Source organism: Phlebotomus papatasi, chromosome 3, assembly GCF_024763615.1.
Source record: "Phlebotomus papatasi isolate M1 chromosome 3, Ppap_2.1, whole genome shotgun sequence".
Lineage (NCBI taxonomy): Eukaryota > Metazoa > Arthropoda > Insecta > Diptera > Psychodidae > Phlebotomus > Phlebotomus papatasi.
Window position 1 is genome coordinate 56128236 of NC_077224.1, and position 25305 is coordinate 56153540.

At 35.8% G+C, this 25305-nt stretch overlaps 1 protein-coding gene across 22 annotated transcripts in view; it reads left to right on the forward strand.

The window, feature by feature from the left end:
- The window catches only part of LOC129806883 (transcription factor SPT20 homolog), a 90739-nt gene that overhangs the window by 43576 nt on the left and 21858 nt on the right, over positions 1 to 25305 (forward strand). For 11 of the 22 annotated variants that reach the window (XM_055855722.1, XM_055855699.1, XM_055855703.1 and 8 more), the window contains 2 exons: positions 19307 to 19760; positions 22856 to 24796. In XM_055855722.1, the coding sequence (XP_055711697.1) occupies positions 19307 to 19760; positions 22856 to 24796 (2395 nt within the window). The remainder of the gene's footprint in view (positions 1 to 19306; positions 19761 to 22855; positions 24797 to 25305) is intronic. The other 11 variants (XM_055855711.1, XM_055855706.1, XM_055855713.1 and 8 more) reach the window with 2 other exon arrangements.

The following is a 25305-nucleotide window of genomic DNA, read 5'->3' on the forward strand; positions in this document are numbered from 1 at the left end:
CATTTGCAAACGTGCGCCACATTTTCTCCTTCTATTTGGAGTTTTCCATCCATATCTCTCTCGCCTTTTTCCATCTCTCTTCAATGTTATTGATTTTTCATCGGTCTCTCACCAGAGTGCTTCTTTTGTTGAACATAAAATAATCTTCATTTTGCCGGAGAGATTCTCACGATGGGAATCTTCATTTTCCCAACAAAAATTTTCCTCACTATAGGCCTCTATTGGGCAAGAGCGAGAGACATATGGAAAAATTAGTAATGAGTCCATTCATTTCGGACGAAAGGGTCAATGACTTAATTGTTTGGTCTCTTCGATGTCCCCCAACCACCCAGTCAATTGGATTTTCGAATGGGAGTATTCAGAAGGAGGATGTAGGAGGGTGAAAAAAAGGCTTTTTCATTGTGTCATTTTGGGGGGGGGGGGGGGAATTTTCTCACCAACACTTATAGCAATTGATTTTGGGTATAGCTTTTCGTGGGATTCTAGAGCCCGGAGAGAGAGGCGAAAAAAAGCTCCGTCAATAGAACATTGAACTTGAGGCAATTTTCTCTCCTCTCTCGGCAAACACGTGTGTGTCTATGCCTGATAGACCCAAGCAGAATCACTTTTCTCTCCCTGAGTTTCACTTGAAAATTTATTGTCTGTGGACGTACTTCTGGACTATGCCGAGTTTTTGTCATAGTTCCACCTAAAATTTTCTATCAAATTCAGTTATAAGTTTTTACAGCTATTTATACAAAGTTTTTCTCGATACCACATCCCGTTTGGGATTCTTGAAAAATTATATCATTTGAAATATCAACCACAATTCTTTAAGTATTTTGAAGTGATATATCCCAAGTGGTGTTAGCATTTGTCACAAGGCACAGAAGAAGTATATCGTGATAAAGCTAAAAAAAAAAAAACAGAGGAAAGCAAAGAAGATGAAGAAAACGAGAGCTTCAAATCGCACTTGAGTATCTCTTAAAACTCCCAATGTAATATTTCTCTCGACATTCATGATAGTGAGACGTGTGTGTTGTGTGTATGGTTTGTTTTTTTTTATTATTATTTCTTCACTTATTGTAAAACAGAAAGTGAAAAATGTGTTATTTCACTTTAATACGAAGAGGCAGACTTGGTGGAGAGTGATAGTGAATGGGGGAGGACTGAACACAAGTCTCTGGGTATAAACCTTATGTGGATATGGAAGGAATTGTGTAGGTCAGGGAATATGGAAGTTCTCGGCTTCTCTGGCTAATGTGCACCAATATAAAGTGAATATGGTACAATTGGAAAAGTTATAAGAGACAAGATAATTTTTCCACTGTTGACTATTTAAAAAAAATACTTTTCCAGCCAAGTGATATATAAATTCCTCCACATTTTGGACAGTTACTGTTGAAATATTTTAGTGCCAATTGTGTATTTGGGGGAAGCACAAGAGATTACTTATTGTGCTTTTGCTGACTGGAACTTTTGGGAACTATTGATTGTCCAGCCATTCTGAAAAATAAACAAAGTATTGAAGAAAATCTATCAGGCTACAATATAAATTTCCAACGAATAGGACACTGAAAGTGCTTTCTACATGTTTCTTTCTTTAATGCAGTATAGAACTTTGTTTTTAGAATTTCCGTCATGAGCTTCTGCATGTAAGAAAAATTTTATTAATCTTATCTGATTATCTTATCTGATTATAAAATTTTATTTTATATAATCAGAATAATAAGAAACGCATATTTAATCATTTTTATTGATGTTAAATGTTATTGTTTTTTAAATTCATTTCTAGAAATATTTTTTTCTATAAAGAAGACTACTCTAAAAATATCAACCGTTATAAATGTATTTAAAATTAAAAGGAAAAAGTAGCTCTGCTTTTAGATATACAAATAAAATAAGTATGTTTAGAAGGGCTGGTTCGTTGGTTGGAGGCTTATCCGGCTCGAAGGACCAGATAGGTGTACCAATTCACAAAGGGAAAACTAGGGCAATAGTAATATTGAAATTTCTTGTTACTTCCTTACCGTGAGGGTTCTATAGAACCTTGAAAACTAGTATATCATCTTTGTTTTCTTTAAATCAGTTCCTAAAATATTGAAAAATTAATAAAATATATACATTGCTTTGGGTAGTATTTCGGCCACTTTGAGTGTAATACCGGCCACCTTGTTCATGACTAACTTTTGTGAAGCAGCGGATAGAAAATTTCAAAACGTCATACGGAACGAGTTTAAAAATATTTACTTTAATACGTTTATATGTCCCACAAGCCCTGAGATCTTCCGTGTAATTTATCCTGAAGAGTAGCATCTCAAATTTACGCGCAGATTCCCGTAGCAATTTGCCCTTCCTAAACTCTTCCAAGGCCTTTTCCACATCATCTTTTTCATAGAGGCAATGCTTTATTTTCTATGAGCATTGTATAACTTAGGAATTGAAAAAATAAATAAAATGAATAAAAAATTCAGGAAAGCAAAAAATGTTGCCGGAATAGGCAACATTACTTCACCGGTGAGACGCTCACAAAGTATCTATTTTTTACGCGAAATACAGGATCCAGCTGGGTAATTTTATCCGAAATTTAAACAACGATTCACTATTAACTTAAGCAAAAAGAATCTTTAATGAAAAACATCAAAGGAAAACCCTCTGCACTTCACCGCAGATCACAAGACTGCTAGAAACACAAGTGATCTGTCACATTTTTTGTAAGACTCTTCCCACACTGACTTTGTACAACACAATTTAGATTCAAATTATACCTAAAATTTAACGATCTTGGTGCTAATACATCCTAAAATGAATTAATATTTAAATGCAAAATAAATTTATTCACTATTCGAAGATTAAATCCATAATTTGTAATTTATTTAATTTGTTAGCCGAAATTATACTCAAAGTGTCCGGAATATAAAGCTGGCCGAAATTTGGCACACTTACCCTAATGCCACTTCGTCCATTTTTTTTGGTCTCGAAAATGTGTATAATCCCGGGACCACACGTAGGGGGAAGTGGGGCACCTTTGAAAGTGAGGCACCTTTGAAATTGGGATTTTTCTCCTATGTTTAAGTGGAACTGAGCTATATGATAATGTAATTTAGCTTCTCAATCTGTTTATGCAGCTAAATTATATCACGATAAGGATCAATTTTATTTAAATATAGGTTAAAAATCCCAATTTGAAAGGTACCCCACTTTTAAAGGAGCCCCACTTCCCCCTAGTGGGTTCTAATTTGACAATCAATTTGTTTCAGCCCTAAAGTCATTCTCAGCTGGAAGTTAAAGATCACAATTCTTCCTTAGGTAGTCAAGAAAAATACTTGTAAAGTGTTCTACATTAAAATAAAACTGCTAAAATCAGATTAGTGAATGAATGTCGAAAATGCGTGTATAGGAAGTCTAGAAATAACCAATATATTTCTAACTGTACGGCAAAGACGGTGTTTTGAATCACGTGAGAACTTACTACACAGCATATTGTATTTTTTTCTTTTTTTATCACAAATATTTTTTGAGTAAACAAAGCAATGCCAAGGAAACTTCAGTGAATTGAATGGATTGTTTGGTGAGGAGTATAATATTGAAGAAGTGCTCTTCTCTTGAATGGCAAGTTGTGCTAAAAAGGCAGCAATTTAATTAATTTACAGCGTCATTGGGAGATTAAGCATGAGAGCCCCTGAGACGATCATTTCCATCCACGGCTTGGCATCAAAAGTCTCCTGAATGCTTCTGATAAGTCTGGGGTATATTATGTATACTTTTATTCGTTTGGATTTTGTTATGTGTATATATGTGTATGTATGTGCCTATGTGGCCGATCGCAAGAGATAACGAGGGACATTAATGTCGACAAGACAGTCATAAAAGTGATAGATTGGCATAAACTATTTAAACAAATGCGATATTTATGCAGAATGGCGTCGTTGCGTTTTCACAAATTGCAATCTTTATCCATTTATTGTGTGCTTTATTGGGCGCGATTGGTAGGAGAATGGGTAAAAGAAGTTCTTCATCATCTTTTTGCAACAAACCCGCCCCATATTCTTTGAAATTGGTAGTTTTGCTCCCATGGAAAATTGTGTTGTTCAGGAAATGGCATCTTTTTCACTCATCCTCCCCATTTTGGGAAATATCCTCCCCCTATGTCTGTTCCCAGAAATAGAGTAGGAGAATGAGGGAGAGCTTGATTTCAGAGAATTTGGCGACTTGGAGCTTTTTTTCCCTTGCCCCAATGACTTGGCATGAAGATGGTGAAAAAGTGACGAAGTTTTCGGACATGAGTTGTTTTCTTTTTTATCAGAGTTCGGCCTTTATCTATTCGCGGCTTTTTTTTACCAACTGATACAAATCGCTTTTATCTCACTCAATTCTATATCATTCTCCGGTTGTGGCATTTTTTCCACCAAAATATCACACACGCGCCCAAGCTCGTTCCTTCACCCCCAAACGCAGTTCGAACAGTAAGGTTAAAGTTTACTGACCGTCACAAATAAATACAAGCACATTCGGGGGTTGTCGCACAAAATTCGTGTGTAATTTTTATACATTCCTTAGTATGGGTGTGCTGACTTGGGAGATGAGAGAGAATTTTGTGCGCGAGTTTAGCACCAAAAGAGAGAAAAACACTTTTTTCCTCTATCTGCTTCCTATACCAAAAAACTATTTTGAGACAGAAATATCCGAGAAAAATATCATGATAAGAAGAACCACTCAGAGCTTTTCGGCGGAAAAAGGTTCGAGGCTTTTTTGTTGTTGTCCCGCATGAGTACAAGGGAGCATTAAATTGTGAGGGAGCGAAAGAGAGGTGAGAGAGAAAGCATCAAGGGAAAACCATGACCTTGCAGCAGGGGTGTGAGCTTTTGGAACAAACGAAGGAAAGCTCGATCGATAAAATTGTAACACAAGTTTCAATTTATTATACCACCTTCATAGCTACTTTCAATGATGTTTATTCACAATTTTCCACGCAGCTTTTGATGAAGGTAAATGGGAGAAAATTTTTAGTAGGAATTCCTATATAAACCATACAAGGAAATTCAATTAAAATTGTGTCACAGAAACCAACCAAAAAGTAAAATCCATTACGAAATGTTGTACTTGAAAGAAGAAATATAAGAGGAAAAGTTGATGGGTTGAACATGAAAAAAAATCAATGGGGGGAAGGAGGAAAAATTTCAGCTTGAGGTGACACAGTGTCTGTATTTTTAGTCATTTGCGGAAATTTGTGAAATTCACCCAACAATTGACCAACAAAGACAGTCACGTCATCACATTTTCACTCTCTTCTCACTACTTTTCTTCTTTTTTTGCAACATTACCCATTTTTGTTTAAACAGGTGAGTCTGCTATATGACGTAGTTATGAAGGTGGAAAAACACGACAGTTGTCTACGCTGCAATTCTTTCTCTCATATATGCATTTTCCACCTCCACAAAAGTGCTGAACTTTTCACATGAATTTACATGAAAGAGAATATTTTCTCACTGTAAGTTGAGATGTTGATTTTTTCCATGAAAACTCAGCACAAAATATTACTCATAGCTCAGTGTTTCTCTTTTTCAGCAAATATGATGATTTTGTTGAAGTTTCATGAGAAAAATCATTAAGTTGACTTCACGTATTATACTAACATTTAAGAACGCCCTTCATTTTGTTCAGTTTTAAACTAAATCATTGTAATAACGTACTTTATTAAAGAAATATTTTTAAGGGTTAAATTTACCCTTGGTACTGTGTTAATCTAACACATGAGTCATTCAATTTTAAATTTCAAGACTTATTTAAACTAAAGTTCACCATATTTGTTTATGCAGTGGATCTATTTACTGTTGACCTCAAAATCGATTCTTGAGATGACCAAAAAATAAAATTATCCAGAAACTAACACTCAGAAAAAAAATGAGTAAAACTAACTCGTATCAATGTTAATTTAACTCTTTTTCATTGTGATATTTCATGAACAATGTTTTAGAGTTAATTTTGCTTTTATCAAGGGGTATATTCAGCAAGGTTGTTAAAACTTTTTTGGCCTAAGATTTACATGAAAAAATAGAGAAAATAACCCTTTTTAAGAGAGAAAGTAACTCGTTTTAACAGTAAAATACTCGTAATTCATTGTTATGACCAGCGCACAATAACTTTTGTTTGTAAACATATGTTTTCAAAATTTCCCATGAGAATGAGCGAGATGACTAGATCTACATCTCACTCACTCTTATTGAAATGTCAAAAATATATTTACTAAACAAAAGTTATTGTGCGTTGGGCATTATGTGCAACGCACAATAACTTTAGTTTTGTAGACATGTTTTTGATATTTCAATGAGAGTGAATGAAATCTAGATCTAGTTATCTCACTCACTCACACAAGGAATTTTGAAAACATGCTTATAAACGTGTTATTGTGTGCTGGGCATAATGCCCAACGCACAATAACTTTTGTTTAGTAAACATGTTTTCAAAATTTCCTATGAGAGTAACTGAGATGACTAGATTTACATTTCATTCACTCTTATTGAAATGTCAAAAACATGTTTTCAAATCAAATGTTATTGTGCGCTGGGCATAAGACTTAAAATAATTATTTTTTAGAGTTAAATAACTCATTTTCAAATCCCAAAATGGATATTTTGGACATTTACTTTTCCTTTATTAATTTTCTTTTCATTTCGAGGTCCTCATGTTTCGAGATATATATCACATATGATACACTAAACATGTCTTTATGAAACACTGTTAGGCCCATTTATAATTGTTCTTGTATGCACTTGGTCACACGAAAACCATCGTGGCTGAAGTATATTCTAAAAACGAAAACATTTAAACATATACTTCAGTAGAGATAAAATTTTACATTGAAACGAGTAATAAGTACATCGATACTCTTCGAGTTAATTCAACTCGATGATAGAGTTGTTTCAACTACAGATTTTTCTTTAGTGTATTGATTGATATACTCGTATATTTACTTCAATCAAACATTTTGTGATAAGATTCCCTTAAAAAGCTGAATGACATCCACCGCCGTCTTAATGTTATAATCAACCTCCTGAAGAAATAGATAGAAAAGTACCCGTTATCTGAAAATAGTTTTTTTTTAATGAGACAAAGATATTTCTCAATTAATTTCCTTATTTTGAGGAAGAAAAAAGGAGCCTTTAATTTATTAATTTTGCTTTCTTGGATTTGCTTGTCTCTAGCACCACCCGCACCGTTCTATCTGTTTTGCTTTTGATTTTTCACAGTGTAACTTTGGTTGGAAAAGGAAACGCGGGAAACGCAATAGAGACTATTCAATTTTCACATCAATATTTCACCGTGTCTCATTATTTTCTCTCACAAAATGACAAATAGAATTTACACCAAATATAAGTATATCTTGATTGAGTCATTTCCATGACAATTTTCCACATGATGGGCGTTAGAGGGCGGAAAATTATGTAGATAGCTCCCTAGTGTTTTGCAAAATTTATCGCATGATTTGAGGTATTGATGTTGAATCAACACTTTGATTGCAATTTCATTTCTCTGTAAATAATAATAAAGAGAATAATAAAAAAATTGAAATAATGATTGAGAAGAAGAAATATTTGAGGGGATGTTTTCTTCACAATGTTTCTTCATTGAAATTGTGAATTTATGCATAATATTTCTTCTTTTTTTGTCTAATATGTGTATCAAAGTTGAAGAAAAAAGTGTCACTCTGTACATTTCGGTCTTTTCATTTTTGCCACGAAAGAGAGCTATGGGTAAATAAAAATGTAGAAAACATACAAATTTAATAGAACAATTTATATTCATGGTGGCTCGTTTTTCGGTGGCGTCTATTCAACAATTCGTTTGATTAATTTGCACAATAGCTTTTTACATTTTTACGGCATCTCTCCATACTCCTTCCCCTCAAAACGGTGAAAAATTTTTCCTCTATGAGATGGGTGTTTGTATTTATTTTCTTCTTTCAATTGCAAGTATAAGAAAAAAATATTTTCCTCTCTGTGAGTCTTCTTGATGTTTTTTGATTGAAAATGATATACGAAGAATCATTGCTAAATTTGTCATTTTCAGTATCAATCTCTGACATGGAACATCATCTTTTTTCTGCCTTCTGTGGAGATGAAAGGAGACATGTGAAAGAATTTAGATTTTTATATAAAAAGACATGATTGTGTGTCTTCTTTCAAGGTTGACAGATTTTTTTTCAATTTTCCTTCATCTACTTTTTTTTGGTGGCTTCACGATCGAGGTGGGAGTTTCTTTTCGATGTTTTCGTTCTTCGTCAGCAAAATTTGTGTGATCTCATTATGCTTCGAAGGTTGGTGTGATGAGACATTATTGCCATTAGTTTTTCTTTTAATTTATAAAAAAAAAGCAGGGGAAATTTATTGCATATTTTGAGATCTATGCGAATGTTTCACCTTCAAAATTGAGGGTAAAAAGTATGTTATAAGGTACGAAGCTTGTGCAGCTTCGTACGAAAAATTATGTCCGAGATTTAAGACTTTTTACTGAATGCAATACAAACCGAATCAATTATACAACTGTGTCAAAAAAATATCTTGTTTATTAGGGGAGACCGGGGCAGAATTAGCCAGCAAGTGATATTTTTGTTCGCTACTAATTTGTGAAAAACGTGTTGCAATGAGACTGATAAATATTTAAATGAATAAGGCAAGAGTTAATTACCCTGAACGAATATTAGTTTGCTTAGTATTCTTTATAAAGTAAACTATAACACCCCGCTATCTAATACTATACGTGAGTAATTCTGCCTCGGGCTCCCCTAAGTTTATAATTCTACCTCGCAAAACTCCTGGAAATCCTTAGATTTTCCTCTAGAGAAAAATTTAATGGCGATTTTTTACAAATCTGCTCCGGTTTGTACAGCTTTGTACAAAATTTTCCCACTTATGTACGCCTCATTTTCACCGGAAACATTACACCGGACGCAGAAATTTTCACAACACTACTGTTTAGATGGAAGTTTCGTCTACTTGCTTTGACTATTTGTAGGAGTTAGGGTAAAGTGGTACAAGTTGGACAATGGTACAAGTTGGACAGGGCTTTTTTCTTGATAAATTTAGTACTTCATTTTTATTTGTATATTTTTAATGCTTTATTTTTATAATTTGGTTCCTTGTGCTTAAAAAAATTTAGTACTGTATTTATCAAGAGTCCCTGTCCAACTTAGAACACTATGTCCAAACTTGTATCACTTTACCCTATCATGATTTTTTAAGTTAATTTAATGCTATTTTTCTAAGAGATGTTTTTGTAACATTTGAGAAACCACTTTTTCGGTTTCAAATGGACAAAATTAAAAAGAAAATCACGAAAATGAAGCAAAAGAAGGGTACTTCTTTGTAGTCTTTTACTTCTACCCATCTTGAAGCAATGAGTAAATCTCAAACTTCAAAATTCGTCTCCTGAAAATGAAACTGTTTTAAGTCCTATTGTACCATAAAAGACTTCATAAAATTAGCCTATTGAAAAGACGTATTTATCGCTAAATTTGTATTAATAAATTGAACGCTTTTGAAAGATTTTCGTTTACACCTGAGTTTTATTCGTGTCTTATTCGAAATCTCAGTCAAATTTTTCAATTGGAATTTAGTTGAAAAACAGAAGTGAAACACTGTCAAGGAATAAGAGAGGGTGCAGCAAAAACAACTCGAATCAATTTACACGGTGTTTATTGTTGTGTAGATAGTGTAATATGAAAGCGATTTCAATCAAATTTATTGTCTCTGTGTATGGGGCTGTATTATGGTGTAATTTTATGTAACCGAACTTGAAGTTGGGTATATTATATTTTTCCTTCTTTGTCTTCCTTCTGTGTGTCTCGTCTTTTTCGCCATCCAACACCCAACCAGCCGTTTTCCATATGAGCTGTATGAGCTGCATGACCAAATGGTGATTCAATCATGAAACCGAGACCTTAAAAGTGAACGTGAATCGCGAATATTTTTGCTCTGCATCACGATTTCATCAATTTCATATATAAATTACGTTTGATCGTCACTCTGGGTGCTTTCTCCTTCGATTGTTATTAAACACTTTATAATTGACCAAGTGAAAAGAAGTTGTTTATATTTTTTTGTTGCTTTTCTCAGCCTCTTAAAGGGTCTTTTCTCTCTCTTTCTCTCTCTTGTGCGAATTATGACACGTAAGGAAAAGCTTTTGAGATGGATTTTTCTCGTGTAAAGTATTCCTTGAGCCCACTCTAAATGCCTGAGAATTGCATAAAAATGGTGTGTGAGACAAAAAGGCGATAAAAAAAGAAGAGTTACGCAGTGTGAAAATGTTAATAATAAAATCTATTCTATGACCCACATTGATTTCATCCGTGACCCAATTATTTTTCCTCTGTTTTATGCATTTTTTATCTCAGCACTTTTTTTTAAGCCGAATTGAGCAAAATGTGGAGAAACTGAAAAGTGCTGTATATTTTGTGTGCTCTGGAGTTCATAAATATAAAAAAAAGAAGTTATGAAGTAATTGTCTCGAAAAAAAGACTTTGATGTGCAATTTTTTTCTGTATGTGAGAAATCAAGTCCGATAAGGAAAAGAATAATAACAAAATTTATTGTTGACTCGATGGAATTTTTCTTTGAGGATTGTGGCGAAAAAAAAATTAATTGTCTTTTCTGTCAGTGTTTCTTTTCTGTGGTTAAAGGCGCCGTCCCCACCACTTTGTGTGTCGATGCAAAAATCTTTGCCAGAAACAAAGCACTCTCAGTAAGATAGAACACAATTCTTGAATGATTGCTCCATAGAAGAATTTTTATTCTTAATCAGCAAATCGCAAGTTCGTTTTGGAAAAGAGCTTTGGGCAAGAAGCAAGGAGGCAATATCTGACCGATACATGTTAATAAAATTAAGAAACATGCCTAAGACCTGACTCATATTTATTTATTTGTTTTTTGAAAAATAGATATTTAGGAGAAATTGGGCTTGAAAAATCGAAAATACTACCGTAAGTGCGGATGACTTTGACACCCTCCTGTTCGAAAGTTTTTCTTTACATCTAGAACCTAAGGATGGTCTTTACTGATACGATCTACCATGTCTTATCGGTGAGATCCATTCTCAAATATTAGAATTAAAGAAAAGCTTACGAACAGGTGTGCGTCGAAGTCACCGCACCTATATGGGCTTCAGTCCTAAAGCTTAGCAATCTGGATTAACTCCTCTAATTCATTATCAGGCACGATTTTTTAGAAAATTGTTGTTTAGGATTGAATATTAAGAGCAAATGCTCAATTAGATTTTGAAAAATCAGTAAAATTCCTTGTTATTTATGTTTTTGAGACCTCAAGAAACTGGGGTAAACCTCCAGTCTGAAGCTGGCATTACGGCACCTCAAAAGTACTTTCGCATTTTAGACCGTTTACCAGTTCCCAACCGATTTATTGAGCAGATTAAATCACTTAAAAGATCGCCCAAAATAGCTTAGAATTAATACAATTGATTTTCTATAAAAAATTACTTATCGGTTATGAATCGATTTATTAGCTGTTCGGAATCGATTAGAACTGGTTTAGACTTATCAGAAATTCCAATACCTTTCCAATGAGCCTAAATATGATACCATTCGTTTGAGTATTACTCTCTAGAGCCATTGCAACCTTTGACTTTGCAAAACCGTTATTAGAAATGTTTAACAGTGCTGACAAAGCAAGTGCTCTGAAAAATCACTCGATTTGACAGACCCTGCAGCCAATCTTTTCACCATATTTTTTGTAACAAAGTCTGTCAGAGTAGATCAGTTGGTGAGCACTCGTCTAGACTAGATCGAGGCTAGATCAGGCTTATATTCGAGATGATGAAAACGAATTTATTTTAATTATTAATAATTGTCTCTGAAAATTAAAAACCTACCTCATTTAAAAAAAATAGTAATTTTAAATCATTTGTCGGCTCAAAACCACGGACTGCCAAACCCAGCGAGCATTTGACCATGTGACATCCTTTGATGTTCCCTATTCATCCATGGAGATAGCCTACCCCTGTGTGTTATGTTGGGACAACATCATGTTTGGCAATCTTCTTCCTCTTGCACGCATACGTGATTAGGGTTTGGTTCCCCTGGACTTCAGTGGCGATCGTTAATAGGGAAAGAGAACTAATTAAGAGACAGACGAGAGTTAGTTAGTGACTACATTTCGAACAAGTAAGAACATGCTACGTGCAGACCAGAGAGAGGATCTGGTTGAAAGAAAGGAACGGGTGGTAGGTAGGTAGGTTCATATCTCGTCCCTGACCCGGTTTTTAAGATCTCATAGATCCTAATAATTTCATTTGGTACGCGGATATATATTCTGCCGGAAGTAGGGGAGACTGGGGTTGAATTAGCCACCAAATGAAATTTTTGATTGCATATAATTTGTACAAAACATGTTTGTATAAGGCTGATAAATATCTCAATGAGGAGTAAGGAAAGTATATATTTAGAATAAAGAGTGGTTTCCTCAATATTCCTTCGAAGGCAAACTATAAGATACCACTATCTAATACTATGCGTAGCTAATCTGCCCCGGTTTCCCCTAAAGTTAACAAAATATTATTAACATACCTCTCAATTCTGAGATTAATCTCTTGGCATTAATCTTTAAGTGGACCTTTAATGGTTCAATCATAAATTCTATGATAGAATTCTTAAACTTTAAACTGTCAAGTTTCCCTTATCTTTCAAGCGTAAAAGTAACAAATTTCACAATAAGGGACTTACTAAAAAATATCAAAATCCTTAGAGTTTTCGGTAATGTTAAAGTTGCTCAAAAAGAGCTTTTAAAGCTTTAAATTTTAAATACAGAAAATTTTGAAGTGAGATTTGAGTAAATGAAACGTTAACCTTTCCATCAGAAAAGGAAATTTTTATTTTTGACGCTAAATCTTTAATTCAAATCTTTAAGCTTTTATCTCACAATTTAAGGGTTAATTTGCAATAATTCAACAACTGTGCTATTTTGCATTTGTTTTGTATCTGAATTTTTTGCAAACGACGCATTGCTGCAACTTCAGACAGCATAGTTGCGGATCCAACTGACTATAAGTCTTCTTTAAAAAAAAACTTTTTTAGCAATTGCCTGTCTTTTTTAAAACAGAAAAAATTGCCCAAGATATGAGCCCCTTGGTAAGGCAATTCCTGCCTGCTCGTGTGCTTTGGGGAACTTGTTTCATCTCACAATTGCGCCATACATTGCTGGAATTAATAATAAAAAAAAAGATTTCTTGAAAAAGATGATGAAAAAAAAACTATCTTGTACTGTTAAAATGCCCCTCTAAGATTTGTTGCTCACGGTGTGTAGTTCAAGTGTCTAGTCACCGTTTTGAGAGAGAGACACAACAGGCGCGAGAAGAAGTTGAAGACAAAAACATATGAGGAAAACTACGCAAAATTTCCATACATAATTATTTCTCTTTCTATTATCTTTTATACCTACACACGAGTCTTGCTTACATAATGAATGGTATAGGCAAATGTAATAGTAATTTAACTGTTGTTAAACAGACAAGTCTCTTTTTTCATTTCCTTTTCTTCTGAATTAATTTATTGATGGATTATATGCATTCTTTTTTTTATTCAAACTTCTAATTTGACTAGATCACTTTGTGTTTTTTTTTCTTTGAAATTCGATAACTAGAGCTTTAGAACACTTCTCTTAAGATATTTTCAGCGCAAACGTGGGAAAAAAGTGGCACTGTGTGAGAAAACAACAAAAGAAATTTCAAGATCTTAATCTCTAAACATCGAATTACACAATTCACTGAAATTCATTCAATAGGAAAAAATAGCAACATGATTTAGTCAAGATTCTTAATAAAATCATGTAATTCCAGATGAGCAAACAGTCTTAACTAAATTGTAGTGTTTTGAACAAGTTGCACTAAGGTTCCGTATTTCAAAGAAAAAATTCTAGTTTGTAGGTAAAAATTGTAAAAGCCTAAAGTAATTTTTAAATATTTTTGAATACTCGTATTTGTGAATTCAATGTTACGCCTTGGAAATTGATGTTTAATAATTATTTGTTTGGATAAGTCAAGTTATTTAAAAGTTCTAGGGGAAGTCTTTTAGGCTCCATACATACTCTGGTTTCGAACACTTCATATTTTCCCCATATTCCATAAAGGACTTTAATCTAGTTTTTATCAGGAAATGTGTGGCTTAAGACTGCCTATTAAAATATATTATGCACTTGGTTAAATTCATTAAAGGAATATGGTACCGGGCTTTTATGGCCATTTTGTACATCATTCAGTTTACAAATTTATTATTCAGATTACAATGTTTCATGAAAAATGTCCATTCAGACGCTTCAATTATTTGCACTGGGCGGGACTAGAACTCACAACTGTGACAGTCGAGTCAGGGGTCACACCGCCCAAGAGCCGAACGCTCTTACCAATTCCACCATGGACCCCCCTGTTCTCACTATATCATTCGACAAGTTCGAATATTAGAGGATTAAAAAAATACTCAATATTTCGATATCATGAGTTTATTTCCCAAGAGATTATCCATTTTATTAAAAATTCTATGTTGGTATTTGGCGGAAATCTCCTGGGAATATTGTCTGCCAGAGAATTGACGAAAAAGTTTGCAATTTGCGAAAGAACATCTCAATTGTTGTCATGGTTAATGACCCATCAATGGTTTTTCTGCCAAAAAAAAAGGATAACCACAATACGAAAATATTCAATTTGTCTTTGTTGAAAAATATTTTAGACTTCATCCAAAGCTCAAATTCCGTGAGCACATAAATGGATGAATTGAATAATATTTCTGAACTGAAGGTCTCCCTAAAGAATTTCTATATGTAGCAAGAGTGTTAAAAAAAAAGAGGGAAATCATTTGGTTGTTACGCTTCTGAATGAGTGATTTTCAGACATTTCTCAATAATTTATATTTATATATTTTGTATGTTATTGTGGATAATATTACTTAAATCGATAAAACAATGAGGAGGCAAGTGGATAAGGAGAGTATTTTTAAGGATGCAATTCGGTGTTATTCAATTGATATAGACAATTATTAATTATGGGACATATCCATCGATGATTGTGCTGTTTCGATATTTTGACCACTAACTGTGTGACTTGTTTATGGGGCCTCTTGAGAGAATGTTGGAGGGAGAAAATCTGTGGGATTCATCATTGGAAATGATTAAATATAATTTCTGTGTGTATCATTCTTGAGAAAGATGAGCAAGAGTCAAAGAAAAAAAATCCCCATAGAGCACTCCATCAGATTGGAGGAGAGATGTTTGTGTTGTGATGTGTTTCTGAGTTGAAGATCTTGTGAGATGTCACATTTGTTGTCTTCCTACGCTCCTTTCAATAATAACAATCATTTCTCTTCTCTCTCTCTCATCGAAATTTATTGGTGGGTGGGATTGTTGGACAATAAAATACGCAATTGCAAAGAATATCCTAGAGGTAGAGTTTAATGAGAGATTTTTTAGGGATTAGAGATTGATGTGATGTCCCAAAAGGTGAAATTTTCCACGTGTTGAGATTTGCGTGTGGACAGGTGAATTATCGCTGGGGGAGGAGAATCTATCTCCCAAGTGTTTGGGTTACCTCTAAGATGGATGAGTGCCGAAAAGTGTGAGTTGAGAGTGAGACAGGCAGAGAGTGTGATTCAGAAGATGCTGAAGCAAAATTGTTGGCTATATTATTGGCCTTACTCCAGATCCGCAACCAAATGAACACGACTCTGACCTACTGACACCGTTTCGGGCCCGTGGTGTATAGGTGAATTCGCGCAACGGAGCGCACTCAGTTTCAATCGAAATGATACAAACACCGAGCCACGTAACACTCTTGCATTATTATGCAGTCACAGAGAGCGGCAATTTGGTTGCCGGTTCGCCTTCGCACGTGGAAGTGAAAAGCACTTCACTGGTCAGGAGGAAAAGCATGGGTAATCTCTATGGGTTGCGCGAAGCTTCCCTCATTCCAAAACATGTCTGGCTCATTTGGGGTGCCTGACACATTTGGTGGGGGGAGGGCCGATAATTGTTTGTCTGTTTACTCGACAAATCCTCGTTAATTGACGCCCCGAAAAAAAAGGAGACGCGTCCAGTGGTAGACGTGGAAATTTTTCTCCTGGGGACTTTCCGCAATGAAAGATTGGGTGGAAAATTTGGGTGCCAGAGCTATATATGCTTGAAGTTATATGGATTGAAGATTTTTCACACTTTCTTACTTATCAAGATTAATTGGGATAAGGAATGATTTATACATAGCTGAATGTTCAGTAATTGCTTAATTTACTGGCAGGAACACTGATTTGAATTTCATGTGAATTTCAGAGGGCCTCATTAGCAACAGTGACTATGTTAATATTAGAAATCAGTATAATTTTTTACTCTTGCTTTCGTTTAAAATAAAAATATATTAATCTAATTTTCAATGATCAAATCCGTCGTTGGTGTTTGCGGTAACATCTTAGATGTTATATGATGTAGTGTATATGGTGTAGTCGTCGTCGGCTTAGCATTAATACCACCCCGGGACAAAGTCAATAGCAAATTTGCTGGCGCATAATTCCTTTAGGGGACTATTAGATCAATTTTCATATTACAAGTTGTAAATCCCATGCCATATGAAATCAAGTGTTATGAAGTTCCCTGGATTCAAATCGGTTAATAAACTTTAGAGATAGAATCTGGTCAATTTCGACACAGGATTTTCGATCAATTTTTCGATTAATCGGACCTTCGATTAAATTTGATGACTTTAGGGTTCTCAGAAGTGTTGCAGCATGTAATGAGAGCTTTTCAAATCACCAAAATTCTGACAATTTTAATTGGAGATATGGTAATTTTAAACAATTTTTGATCTCTTATAGGACCTTATACGGGCTTCAAATCTAAGACTTAGCCATATGGCTTGACTGCTCTAATTTCTTACCAATCACGATTTTTTGGAAAAATTTAACTTATCATTGGATTATTAAAGATAAGTGACCTATAGATTTTCAAAAAGCAATAAAATTGCTCGCTTTCCCGAATTTTGAGACCTTTGGGAACTGGGCTAAACGTCTAGTCTGAAGACCGCCTTAGGCTTGGGACGACCATATCTCTCACATAAGCAAAAGAGTTTATTTTTCCATTTATACCCCTAGATGGAATTAGTTTTTTTATCTCTTGTGTCCTAGACATACTTACGACCTTAACCCGAGAGACGATTTACGTAATTATAATCAAAATAATGTGAGAATTTTACGAACTTTAGTTCAATGTTAATTGTATTTATGTACAGAGAAATCGTCAATCAGAGCAAATGACACTCAAATCATCCAGCTTTTTCTCAGTGGAGATAGGAAAAATCCTGCCTCCACCCAGAATCGAACTGGAGACCTTTTTTTAACTAGACTAGACCTCTACCAACTGAGCTATATTAGAGGCCACATGCTCTGCTTGACTTGCTACACGACCTTTAGCCAATTACATTATGCACTGCAATCGCTTACTCTCAAGTTTTCGAGATTTGGAAACGATGGAAAATAATGATTTGAAATTCCAATCAGTTTCCCACTAACTAAGCGGTTTCTTGGTAAACCGAGAAACAGATTAGTCAGAAACTGATAGAAATGTAACCTGATCATTATTTTGATTATAATTACACTAAGCCGTATATAGGTTTAAGTCGTTAAGCAGTCTCAAGTCATAAGTATTCCTAAAGCATTAGGCTTTTCGAATTGTATTAGTTCGTTCTATAGTCCTTCACCTTTTTTCCTATTGTGCTGAACTTTTTTCCTTGCGATGCTGCGTCTATGCGGCTCACAACAGTAACTTTAAAAATAATTATATACCCTATATTTTTAACTTTTGTTATTTTGACTCAGGAGGATGATTAGTAATGCTAAGACGGCGGTGGCCGCTATCACATAAATATTGAATTTATTAAAAATCTATATCTTTTAAACTTTTCCTTTCAAGAACACTAGGTCAAGGCTGTAATATAAATAAATTGAAATTAAAAATTATAATTTATATTTATATAAGTTGAATATTCTAGATTCTACTGTCATCTTAGCTTTTGAGCATTATTAATTCAAATTCAAATTTAAACTGAAGATTAAGAATTCAAACTATCTATCTGCTCAGCATTATCTTCTTTATGGAAATACTTTCAGTTTGTTTAGTGAAAATTGTTGCAAATTTTCACTTATTTTTTTGCCAATCAACGTGAAAATAATTATGGGTATTGCAATTTTCTCACTATAATATGCGTCTCAATGTTGTATGTGATCTCTATGGAAAAGAGAGTACAAAAAAGAAATAAAAAGTTGGCAAATGGAGTTTCAATGGCAATTGATTTTGATGGAAAAAGTCGTGTGAAAAACTTTCTAATTTCAATCCACCTTGAGCAGTCTCATCTTCACACTTTCTCGTCTACTTTCGTTTTCAGTGTCGGCAGTTGTTTGCACAGTGAATTTTTTATTTCATTGATGCAAGATCTCTTAGCGTCCTTTAGTTATGCAATAACCAACTTTTTGTCGTTCAATTTTTCGTACAGTGCGAAAATTTTTAACTATTTTTTTTCATTCATGAAATGAATTGGCAATAAATATGGTTGTGTAAAAAATTTATCAATTATAGAGGGTACCTTTGTGAGATTAGCAAGAGTTTTTTTTCTTTAGCTAATGGATGTAGTGTAAAAATAAAGGGGTTAATATATTAAGGGATTTTTTTTTAAATTTTAAATTATTTTAATTTCAAGGTAAGGGGCACTCAATTAATCAAGTGGTAGAGTACTCGCTCTATGATGCAAGTGTCCCGGGTTCGAATCCCCTTTAGGTCACCAGGATTTATTCTGGCGTTAAAGGTGCTTCGATTGCATCTAGTAAGCTTCACTGCACTTGATTCCACGGGCATGGGACTGACAACCTCATCCCGTACAAGAAAAAAATAATAATTCATGTCTAGAAATCCACTTGCGGGAAGGCCTTGTTCCTTCATGGAATGTTGTGCCAGCATTATTATTATTATTATTAATTTCAAGGTAGATTAAATACAGAGGATATTATTAGTAAATTTTCGTTTTCGCATTTGTACAAAATTCGTATTTTTACATTGATACTCAGTATTTGTGATACAGAATCATCAGATATTTGCCCCTTGGATGAGAATCATCGTTATCAAGACGGGGGGCGATAAGCGAACAAAAGGAGTGATGGAAGTTGACGATATCAGTTTCTCGAGAGTGTCTTTACCTGAGACATTCTTTGCAATATTTAACGCAATATTTCTATTTCTTTTCTTTTTACTGGGATTTTGAAGTGAAGTGACTAAAGGATTTAATACTGTTGCAGGCTTGGCCCGTGTGATCTACCTCTGCCGGATCAGTGGGTCACCCATTCCCACACACAATTGTCACATCTTCAGTCACACTCCGTCGCCACGACGTCCGCGGGGGGCGTCATTCCGCTCTCGCTCGCGTCTCCGGCGACCACAGCTGCCCTCGCGGGCCTTCACCATCACACGACGCCGCAGCAGCATTCACCCCTGCAGCAGTCGTCAAAAATAATGAATGCCGTGGCGCCGGCTGTGGCGTGCCCGCCCACGAGCGCCGCCACCAAGAAGATTCGCCGGAAGCAGGAGAATAAACCACAGTCGCAGATCAACAAGTGTAACAATGAGAAGCGGCGTCGAGAACTTGAGAATGAATATATTGAGCAGCTGGGTGAGTTCCTGCAGATCAACAAACGCGACATGACCTCCTGCAAGCCAGACAAGGCGGCCATCCTCAATGAAGTAGTGAAAACGGTAAGGAGACATTTTTCTTGCGATTCATTCTAAAATATTGGTGTATTTTTTTTCTGATAAACATCGGGAAGTCAGGCAGTTCAGTAAAATACTCGTTTACCTTTTTTTTGTCTCATATAAAAGGACAAATACTAAATTTACGGAGTCGATAAAAATCGATTAAATTGGATCATTATTTCAAGAACAGTGTTGCAAAATTCCATAGCCTGAGTTATCCCCAAATTTTATAAGAAGACAAGAAAATTTTAAATTAGACCACTGAGGAAGGCTTAAAGTCCAAGCTGGAGGCTTTGACAAATATTGTCTTCTTTTAGCTACAGTTATTGTTACAGGTTACAATAAAATTATCCGTCAACCACAACTTAAAAATATCTTAATTTAACATATTGATGTTTTTGAATTTATTTGGAGTTGCTATCTATGAAGAATGCTATTATTTTTATTGAAACTCAGGGTATCTCTTATTTCCCACGAAATGTGACCAAATATCTCTTATCAGTATCTATCTTTTTTTAAGATCGAAAAACCAGCTATCGGAGCTTTTAAAAAACTGTAGTTTTGTAATCTCAATTTAACGTTTCTTTGTCTGTAGGGGTGTAATATTTTTAACTACAGACCAAGTCGTAAGATTTAAAAAGACGTGACTTTGTTTTGAGATTCAGAATATCTTTCAAAGCTAATTTTCTTCCCAACAAAAAAGAAATATTCAAGACTAGCTCAGTGAAAACCGCCTCATCCTAATAGATCCACATTTATATCTGCGAAAAATATTGCTGTGCTTTAAAGAAGATTCTACAGGGAGTTCTCTCATGACTTTTGATAAATTTCGGTTAGTTTGGTGTTTGGAATCAAGGGGTAACTCATAATCAATCAGATTGGCTCGAGTTCCCAAAAAATGTATGGGTTCCCCGGGTTTCCTAAAAAAAAAATGTATGGGTTCCCCAGCCAGATTGGCTCGAGTTCCCCGAAATGAGTTACCCCTCGTTTGGATTGGAATCCAATTAATTCCATTTTAAGCAGAGTGTTCCTTTTAGTTAATTTCTTATAGTTTTCCCTCTCGAATTACACGGTTAATTGTAAATCTCTGTGAATAGATCGAATTGCGCAAATTTTGAAAGTATTATTGCATTGGGCCTTTTGCTTGAATCTCTTTTGATTATTTTAAGGGAAAGAATTTAGATAAATATATTTTGGGTATGATTGTATTAGAGGTATCCTACATGGTAAAATATTTCGGCACATATTTGTTCCAAAAAATTAGCTCGTCCACGGACACCATAATTTTTGGCACAATTTTGTTCATTTTACGAGACTCAAAATGACAATATTAGTAACGAATTTGTTCCAAAACGTAGCTCGTCCACGGACACCGGAAATTGTTGGAACAAATATGTTACAGATGTAGGAATAATATTGTTACAAAAAAATGTACCCATTTGTTCCTGACAGTGGGAACAAAACAGCCAAGTGCATCGAATTCTATTCCAAATTTCAGGAACAAATTTGTATAAAGCGAATTCAACTCAAATTCGTAGACATTCCACCGTATCACAACGGTTCAAAAAGAAGACTCTAACAAAATTGTAACTACATTTCGTAATAAAACTGTAAAGAAAACTTTTTGGAACAAACAAATATCTTCTCTAGGTACAAATTGATTTTAAAAAAATTTGTTCCAAGGAAAACTTGTTCCAATATTTTGGTGAAAGTCCAAAAGTTTTTACCGTGTAGACAAACCTTTTATTTTTACTAGGCTTTTGTGCTGGACAAACCTACGGTTTAAGTCGAGAGACGACTTAACGTAATTATAATCAAAATAATGAATAAGGTACATTCCTATATCTTTTTCCCACTAAGCTGTCTCTTGGCTTAAATCGTACTGGCCTAGACACACTTACGACTTAAGTCGACTGACGAATTTGCCAGAAACTGATGGAAATATAATCTTATCATTATTTCGATTATAATTTCGTTAAGCCGTATCTCGGCTTAAATCGTGTGTCTATGGCATTGAAATATTGGTTTATTGATTGGCTAGGTCGACTTCGTATTATTCAAACATATAATCTAACCCTAAAATCTTTCCAGACTAAATTGTTTACATCATTGTGAGATAGGTTATAACCCTACATATCGAAACCGCTTACTCATCATAATAGGACTCGGAATGATCCTTCCTCACATTCTAAGCTAAAAATACACATATACGTATTCTTTCTTTCAAACTAGGTTAGATTGTAGATTGTAGAAAATATCCTGGGATGGGAAGCAGCCATGTTGAACGGGGAGCTCTGCATGTCTAGATGTCTAATCCCTGATCCCTATTACGTTTAACGCTCCTACTCAGAAATTGAGTAGATCACTCAATCGGATAATCTGAAAATCCTTGAAGTCTATGGTGTTTTGTCCAAAAATTACGCGTCTAAGTAAAAATAATGTTGGACAATTTCCTAGAAAGTGCTCCTCTGTTTCATGCGCAGCTTTGCACCATCTGCATATCGGGCTGTCGACCAGGTTCATCTTAAATAGATGGGCATTCAGCCAGTGTCCTGCAAATAATCCAACGATAGTTCTTGTTGATTTCCTGGAAAGTCCAATAATTGGGCAAAAATGTCCATTGAATTTTCCAGCAGAGCTTTTGTGGATCTGCAGACATTTATGTTTTCCCAATATTTTTTGTGTTCCTTAAGAACAATGTTCTTTAATTGATCATTTTTTGTTTCCTTGTGTACTCCTATCAGAGGTTCAGGTCCTATGAAAGTACTTTCCCTACCGAGTTTCGATAATCTGTCCGCAATCTCATTTCCCAGGATATCTGCGTGTCCTGGGATCCAAAATAGAATAATTCTATTTTGTGCTGACATATGCATGGATATTGAAATTTTTCAAACTAGGTTAAGAGTTCGTTTTATTTGCTGAGAGTCCATACTTCAAGCGAATATGTAAGGACTGACAGTCTTAGTGTTGTCTGTCATCAAAATTCTGAATTAATTATGATCTTGATTTACTGAAATAGGCTTCGGTAGCGCTCAAAAATCCAACGAGAAATTGTTGTGAAATTTAGACAAAACATTTATATAAATATTTCCTTGCAGTTTCGTACGTTGTTGGAGAAAGGCAGTCGAGAATTGTCATCGTCCAGATGTTCTAAATGCCCGCCAGACTGTGCTGACTCCTGCACGGTACATCCCGTTCAGCAGGGCGATGTGTCCTCGACGGAACCTCCTCTACCTGAGCCCTCAGTCAATGGTCAGTCACCCGAAATCTCGGCATACTTTGAGGCTGTGGAGCACTATATCTCATCAGCTGGATGGGTACTGCTGGAGATCAATGCCGAGGGTATTATTGAGTGCGTGACTGAGAATATCAAGGACTTGATTATGTTCACGCGGGCTGAACTCAGTAGACAGTCAATCTATTCGTACCTGCATCCTGGTGATCATGGGAAACTTAGTCCCATTCTCAATAATATGTCCTTTACGGTTGGCTGGGGTGCCACTGAGGATGATTCACAGTCTCCGCAGCAGCCTCAAGTGCCACCGGGGTCAAATCAGGCTGGAAGTGGCGGAAAGAGGTCGATAAAGACGCGAATACGGATGTTGGTGAAGCATCCAGAAGCTGCTGGTGAAACAATTGAGCAGAAACAGCAGCGAATGGATAAGTACGAAGAAGTGGTGATCATAGCGGCTCCTGTGAAGGATGATGGTGATGAATGTTCATCTGTGCTGTGTTTGATCACACGGCCTGAAGATGATGGACCTCTGGAGAATTCTGGAGCACTTCCACAACGGGATCTCGAACAATTGACGCTAAAAATTGAACCTAGTGGGAAGATTATTAATCTCGATGCGAGTACGTTAAGGGAGACATTTGCCCAGAGCCTAGCCAAAGAGCCGCTGAGATCCATACAGGATCTGTGTCATGTGCAGGATCAGCATGTACTGAAGATGCACTTGAAGGAAGTGCATCAGGGCACCAATTCCATGGCATATTCAGCGGCCTATCGGCTCAGACTAGGTGGTCCGGAAGCCTATGTTCACGTTAAGGTGACATCTAAGCTTTTCCGGAGCACCATTCATGGCGAGAGTGACTTCATCATGGCTGTGCATACGATTCTCATGGATGGAGACTCTGGTGATCAGCAAATGGCACTGATGGGAGGACCTTCGGGGATGGGGTCACATTTGGCAGCTGGAGGATCCGGAAGTAGTAGTGGTAGTAGTATGGGAGGACCCCTTATGACAAGTGTCATGAACGGAGGGGTAGGAACTCTGCAAGCCTCTGCAGGAAGATCCACCAGCGTTGTAACTTCCTTTTCGAGCCCTCCAGCCTCCGACTGCAGTAATTTCTTTGCCACAGAGTCTCTAATTGACTTTGACATCCCTCATTCTACAATCCTGGACATGGATGCTGTGGGAGTGACCTGGGATACGAGGCCAGACTCCAGGGCCAGTGTTACTCCCGTCAGCACTCCTAGACCTCCCTCTGTCTCAGCCTATAGTCCTGTAGCTGCTCCTATTTGTCCTTCTCCTCTGACCTACCACTCAGCTAATGCTGGTGGCCAGGCAAGTCCTCAGAACAATAATAACAGCAGCAGTGTCAACAACAACACCAACGCAAACTTCAGTGGAAACTTCGGTAACTTTCCTGGGGGGTTTGAGGACAAGGAAAAGGCGGGTATGGAGCAGCAGCAACAGATGGTAATTGGGCAGAATCATGACTCTGAGAGGCTGAGAAATCTGCTGACGACGAAGCGGAGTCAACCAATTGGGGCACCGGGCACAAGTGCCATGGATGCAGATGCAACAGCTCGCAACACCAATAGGATTCTCAAGGTGAGTCATCAGCCAGGAAAAAAGCCCCCTGAGACTCATCTGAAGTCTGTGTGTGCGCAGGGTCTCCTCAATGCCGAGGAGGAGAAGGATGCTGCCAATCCAGCTTATGCGAAGATGAATGCGGGCACGGCCAGAATGCCCCAAGGCAGACCCAGGTCGGTACAGGAGAACAAGACCAGCAACAATAACATGCTGCTGCAGGTAAGGCAAAATTAATAATTGAAAAAATTTTGCAAAATTTTGCTTTCCAGCTTTGTTTTTCCTGGAATACTCAAATTCGTGTTTTAGTGTTATGCGGTAACATAATAATTGGTCCAGATAAGGTTATATGAGAAAACACGGAATCCTTCGAAATTCGAGTATGAGTTGGATTTATTGAACAAAGAATTGGGTCGAGTAAACTTATTCTTAATTCATTTCACAATTTGCCTAAAATCGCTCGACTTTAAAATTCGGTATTAGGGATAATTCAAGGTCATTCTTGTATATAAACGAAATAATCAATTATTGTTATTATGAATCGTATCGAGTTACTTTATTTCTAAAGCGTGTCCCGAATTTAAAAGACAAGAAGATAAATGACCCTCATTAAAAAATATAGTACATATAAAAATACTATTTATATTTCTTGAAAGGGTATTTCATTGTGATTCAAATCCACTTTATGGTTTTTTATTCAAGCAGTTTCTCCGCGAAATCTTTGCATCATC